The following is a 6,160-nucleotide window of genomic DNA, read 5'->3' as shown; positions in this document are numbered from 1 at the left end:
CTTCATAGGAAAATGGCCTCAACGTAGATCATTACTTTACCCAGTATTAGAGAGTACCCTTACACAAAATGGCAACTTCAGTCGCGTTAACAGACTGCTGAAGCAGTAGTGATGTAAGTGTTGCTTGGACACCGGGCGGGGCGGGGCGGGGCTGATTTACCGCTACCGGTTTAGAACAGGTTTTCATCCAGTCACGCCCTTCTGAAAGATGGCCGGCCCCACTTCCTTCCCTCGACCTGGACGTTTGCGATTGCTTCCTATGAATTTGAGGTTAATCTAATCCCGTGTTGTTTACGTGACCAAAGTCAAGATGGCAGCCACATCCCTTTGTAATTTAAGAGGAGTGAAGCCATTTATTTTTTCCTCCTCGGTGAAAATAATCACTCGCGTCTGGCTCCTGTGTTTGGAGGCGTGGTTGCCAGGAGTTAAAATGGTTGCTCCCTGTGATAGATTTAATAGGGAGTGAAGCTGTGACGACGAGGCGTTGCCCGGCCGCTCTTTGCTAGGCGTTCTGGCAGGCAGTTCCCTTTGCCCTTACTAGACATGGCGCTGGCTAGCGTGTTGGAGAGGCCGTTACCCGTGAACCGGCGCGGGTTTTTCGGGCTCGGGGGTCGTGCGGATCTGCTGGACCTGGGTCCAGGGAGTCCCAGCGATGGGCTGAGCCTGGTCGCGCCCAGCTGGGGTGTCCCAGAGGAGCCGAGAATCGAAATACTTCATGGAACCACCACCCTGGCCTTCAAGGTGCGGACCCAGCCGTCGCGCCGGGCAGAGTTCCGCGCGCCCGCGCCCTTCCCGACCTCCCAGCTGGTCCGGAACCCGCGGTGGTCGCGGCCACGAAACCCAGACGGAGGTTCGGGCCTCTCACCCCAACCGCGGCGGTTTCGCTGTCTCACTGCCCCAAGAGGCCTCGGTTCTCGCTCTGGCCGGAGTGGGGGGTGACGGGGCTGGAAGGGCGGGGAGTGTGGTAACTGGGAGAAGGAGCCCGAGGCTGCTTGGGTTGATACCTAGGCGACCCCAGGGTGCTATTGTCCAGGAAAGGACGCAGCAGCAGTGAACACTGGCAGAGGGAAGGCTGTTCTAACCACCAAAGGTTTTAGAAACTGAGTAGCCCCGATAGGCCAGGGTTACCGAAACGTTATGGCTTGAGGAGGAAGGTTGGTGGGAGGAAGCACTGTACTAGGAGCCAGACAATTGGGATTCCTGGCCCAGCTTTGCAATAACTGGCTGTATGATCTAGGGTAGGTCATTCGATCTCATTCCTCAGCCATCAAGTGAAGGTAATACTGAAGGTAATCCCATGTCAAGGGATTGATGTGAAAGTCTAGTGACATTAATATGAGTGAAAGTATGTTGTGAAGTACAAAACGGCGGAGACAGAGATGTTCTGGGTTTGCACTGATGCATAAAGAAATGTCAAAGATGATGTTTTGTGGTCTCATGTGGCCTGTTTTGTGTTTCCTCTGATCTTAACAGTTTCGCCATGGAGTCATTGTTGCAGCAGACTCCCGGGCCACAGCAGGTGCCTACATTGCCTCCCAGACAGTAAAGAAGGTGATAGAGATCAACCCCTACCTGCTGGGTACTATGGCTGGGGGTGCAGCGGATTGCAGCTTTTGGGAGCGGCTGTTGGCTCGGCAGTGTCGAATCTATGAGCTTCGAAACAAGGAACGCATCTCGGTAGCAGCTGCCTCCAAGCTGCTTGCCAACATGGTGTATCAGTATAAAGGCATGGGGCTGTCCATGGGCACCATGATCTGTGGCTGGGATAAGAGAGGCCCTGGTGAGTTAAGCTGCAACCATGTGATTCTTGGGCTGGCACTACAGAGAGGAGGGGTTGGATGAACAAATGAATGAAAGAGCGTATGTCAGTGCTGGGGATGTGTTGGTTAGTTCTCAGTCGTTTCGTCTGTTTGTTCAAGGAAGGGCTGTAGTGTAGGAAGGGGCAGGGAAGTAGATCAGCTGTGTCATTGACCACCCCTCTGACCTTGGGCAGGTTGCTTATTTTCTTAGACTGTTTTCATCGTCTGTTACATAGGTTCCATGAGGTAATACATGTCAAGCATGTAGTGTCTCTGACACATAATGTGTTTCCTTCTGGCCTCTCCTGTAAAATGATAAGACTTGCAAAGAGTTGTATTTAAGAATTAAATCAGCTAATAGACATAAAAACTCTAGTCAGTGCCATCTGATAGAAATACAATGTGAACTGCACATGTAATTTTACATTTTCTAATGGATGTATTTAAAAAGTGAAAAGAAATGGGTGAAATTAATTTTAACAGTTCTCTTAATCCAAAATAACTAAAATATTATCATTTCGGCATGTGTCATTAGCCCCATTTCAGGTGCTCAACAGCCACATGTCGCTGGTGTCTACCATATTGGACAGCGAAACTAAGTACCTACTCAAAAGTTAGTCATTTCTCTTCCCTTTTTTCCTGAAGAGAGTCTTTGGCCTAGAAGGGGGGCCCTTTGGGGCTCATCTCCTTTCTTTGCTTGATATAATCACCTAGGTTCTGTTGTCATCTCTGAAAAGAAATTCCTTAGCCTATTTTTCTTTCTGGTATATAAAAACTTTGACAGGAAATTCAGTCTTGTATCTGATATCAGTTCTTCTTCAGCCAATTTTGAATGTCCCTTTAGTTAAGCTGGGATACAGCTAGTCACCTTCTGTTTACTTTTCCCCCGTTGGTGCTTGAAAATAGTTAATCTTTCCTCCTATTGGCTTTGCTTCATTCATTTACCTCCCCCCGCCCCCTTTTTTTTTTTTTTTTTTTGACTGCACGGCTTTCGGGATCCCTGACTAGGAGGAATTGAACTGTCAGGGATTCCTGACCAGTGAAAGCACTGAGTCCTAACCACTGGACCACCAGGGAATTCCTTCATTTACCTGCTTTCTAAATGCCTAGTTTTTCTCTTTTGAACAACTGTAGGAGACCCACCACTTTTTCATTTGCTTTGGAGAATATTAGTTCATTACTCAATAGAGGATGAATGAGGAGAGATTTAAAAGTGCATGTGATAGAGGAGCTCAGTTTGTTACTTTGGAAACTGAAACACTTTTCTCTTTGAAAAGTGTGAAAGAACAGTTCCATACATCTTGTGTGGTCTAGGGTAGCATTTCAGAAATGTTGTTTTGAATCCTTAGCTATTGGATTGGTCCCAGGTGGTGGAAAACAGTGTAAGAGTACAGAAACTGGCTAGCAAGGAAAATACAGGAAGTCATAGCATAACCTAAATTGTACCATCTCAAGAAGCCTTCCTGACAAGCTGTCCCATTCAGGATGAGTCAGCCCCTGGCCTCAAGCTGACTGAGAAAGGATCACAGATTACTTAATGCAGGGCTGAATGAGATGAATGCCACTTTAAAGAGAACCAATAAAATGCTGAAGGAATTTGGGGGGTGGGGGGGATTGCTTCTGATGGGGGGAATTGGGGAGGACTCATTTTCCTGGATGTGAAAATGAGAGAAAGGAAACAGAATGAACAAAAGAAGACAGGGAAGAAGCATGAGATTTTGGGGGAAGTAACTGGACACCTAATTTAATTGGAACTAAAGTCTAGTTTAATTGTGAAGCAACTGGAACCAGATGGTGAGCTGACTAGGCAAGGTAGTGGCAATGGGACTTGAGGACGGGCTCCATGTTAGAACCATCGGAACCTGAACACTGATAAGGGCGGTGCTTTTCAACCTGGCTTGTATCATAATCACCTGAAGAACTTAAGAATCTAGCCCCGTGCTTGTCCCCCACCCAGACCAATTGAAAAAGAATACCTGGGGTAAGTCCTAGGCATCTTTTTAAAAAACTTCCTGGGAGTTCCCTGGTGGTCCAGTGGCTAGGACTCAGCACTTTCACAGCCGGGGCCTGGGTTTGATCCCTGATCCAGAAACTAAGATCCTGCAAGCCGCTTGCTGTGGCAAAAAAAAAAAAAACTTCCTTAGATGATTCTGATGCATAGTGAGTGTTGAGAACCACTGAAATAGGAAAAAGATTAGTGATGCATTGACAGAACTTGAAAATACAGAAGGAAGTGGATTGGTGGGGCAGAAGACGGATGAGTTTGGCAGGTAATGGAGAACCACTGAAGGTATTTGAGGACAGGAAATTTAAATATGAATTTGGTGACAAAGGCATCCAGCTGGAGAGGCCCAGCGGGCAGATGGAAATGATAAAAATTTTACTACATCTTTGTCTAAACTTTTGTCTATACCAGAGGTTGGCTAACTTTTTCATAAAGGGCCAAATATAAGTAAATATTCTAGGCTTGCAGGCTATATGATCTTTGTCTCAACTACATAGCTCCATTGTTTTAGCAAAAAAGGAGTCATAGACAATATATACACAAATGGCTGTGGCTATGTTCCAATAAAACTTTATAAAAATTGGTGCTTGGGGGAATTCCCTGGCAGTCTGGTGGTTAGGACTGTGCGCTTTCACTGCCAAGGGCCTGGGTTTGGGGAACTAAAATCCCATAAGCCGCTCAGCACAGCCAAAAAAAATTAATTTAAAAAATTAAAATAAAAAAAATAGGCGGTTGACCTGGCCTACCACTGTACCAGCACTGTCCAATAGAAATATAGTATGAGCCATACATGTAATTTTAAATGTTACAGTAGCCACATTTTTAAAAATAAAAAGGAAAATTAATTTTAATAATATATTTTATTTAACCCAATAGATCCAAAATATTATTACTCCAGCATGTGGTACTAGCTTCATTTCAAATGCTCAGTAGTCACCTGTGGCTAGTGGCTACCATACTGGACAGTGCAGGTCTTTACAATATGATTTAAAATTATAGGCTTTATTCTCTTACTGTGTGATGTATGCCTTGCGCTCCAGATAGTCTAAACTCTGAGGGTTGGGATTGTCTTTTTGGTTTTTTTTTTCCTTCATTTTTTGGCTGCACAGCCTGTGGGATCCTAGTTCCCCAACCAGGGATCGAACCTGCACCTACTGCATTGGAAGTGCAGAGTCTTAACCACGGGACCATCAGGGAAATCCCAGGATTGTCTTAAATATTACCTCTCGCAGCGCCTGAAGTTCTGTGCTTGAAACCTAAGTCATTTGAATTATACTTGCTTTTTGGTTGTACAGAGCAGACAGACAAGGCAGTTACTGTAATGTGAGGTAAGATGGGATGGTATGTGTAGAATCCTGAAGTCTTAAAATTTAATTCGATTTCTTCACTTTTTTTTTTTTTTAATTTATTTATTATTTATTTTTGGCTGTGTTGGGTCTTCGTTTCTGTGCGAGGGCTTTCTCTAGTTGCAGCAAGTGGGGGCCACTCTTCATCACGATGCGCGGGCCTCACTATCGCGGCCTCTCTTGTTGCGGAGCACAGGCTCCAGACACGCAGGCTCAGTAGTTGTGGCACACGGGCTTAGTTGCTCCGCAGCATGTGGGATCTTCCCGGACCAGGGCTCGAACCCGTGTCCCCTGCATTGGCAGGCAGATTCTCAACCACTGCGCCACCAGGGAAGCCCCTTCACCTTTTTTTTTTAAGTAATTTTATAGAAGTGTTATTTTGTTGTATTTCTGTTGGTCTCCCCTGGGTTTCAACAGGAATGGAGAACTGTTGCCTTGGAGGATGAATCAGATGTCAAAAGGGGTGATCATTTTTTTCTTACTAACCTCATCTCTCTTTCCAGGCCTGTACTATGTGGACAGTGAAGGAAACCGGATCTCGGGGGCCACCTTCTCTGTAGGTTCTGGCTCTGTGTATGCTTATGGGGTCATGGATAGGGGTTACTCCTATGACCTGGAGGTGGAAGAGGCCTATGATCTGGCCCGTCGAGCCATCTACCAAGCCACCTACAGAGATGCCTACTCAGGAGGTTCCGTCAACCTCTACCATGTCCGGGAGGATGGCTGGATCCGAGTCTCCAGTGACAATGTAGCTGATCTACATGACAAGTATAGTGGATCTACCCCCTGAAGGAGGGCAGATGTGGCTGCTTGCCTTGCTTGGGGTGACTGTTGTTGGTAATATGGGTACAGCTCCCCATCCTGTAGTGGAGGGGTCCCTGATTGTATCGATCATTTTTTTTAATCTCTGGTGCATTGACCTCCATGTGTTACCCGTTGTTAATGAGTTACTGCAGAGGTAATTCTTTGTTTTACTTTCTTGGATGTTAACATTACACTACTCGATCTCA

The 6,160-nt window shown here is 46.0% G+C and overlaps 1 protein-coding gene across 1 annotated transcript; it reads left to right on the top strand.

Annotated features, from left to right (window-relative positions):
* Positions 1 to 516: 516 nt before the first annotated feature.
* PSMB5 (proteasome 20S subunit beta 5) lies at positions 517 to 6,160 on the top strand. The gene is made up of 3 exons (XM_007180554.2): positions 517 to 741; positions 1,474 to 1,780; positions 5,654 to 6,160. The coding sequence occupies exons 1-3, from the start codon at positions 544 to 546 to the stop codon at positions 5,938 to 5,940; spliced, it is 792 nt and encodes a 263-aa protein (XP_007180616.1). The 5' UTR covers positions 517 to 543; the 3' UTR covers positions 5,941 to 6,160.

Source organism: Balaenoptera acutorostrata, chromosome 3, assembly GCF_949987535.1.
Source record: "Balaenoptera acutorostrata chromosome 3, mBalAcu1.1, whole genome shotgun sequence".
Lineage (NCBI taxonomy): Eukaryota > Metazoa > Chordata > Mammalia > Artiodactyla > Balaenopteridae > Balaenoptera > Balaenoptera acutorostrata.
Note: the sequence above shows the minus strand (reverse complement) of the source record. Positions and strands in the feature narration are given on the sequence as shown.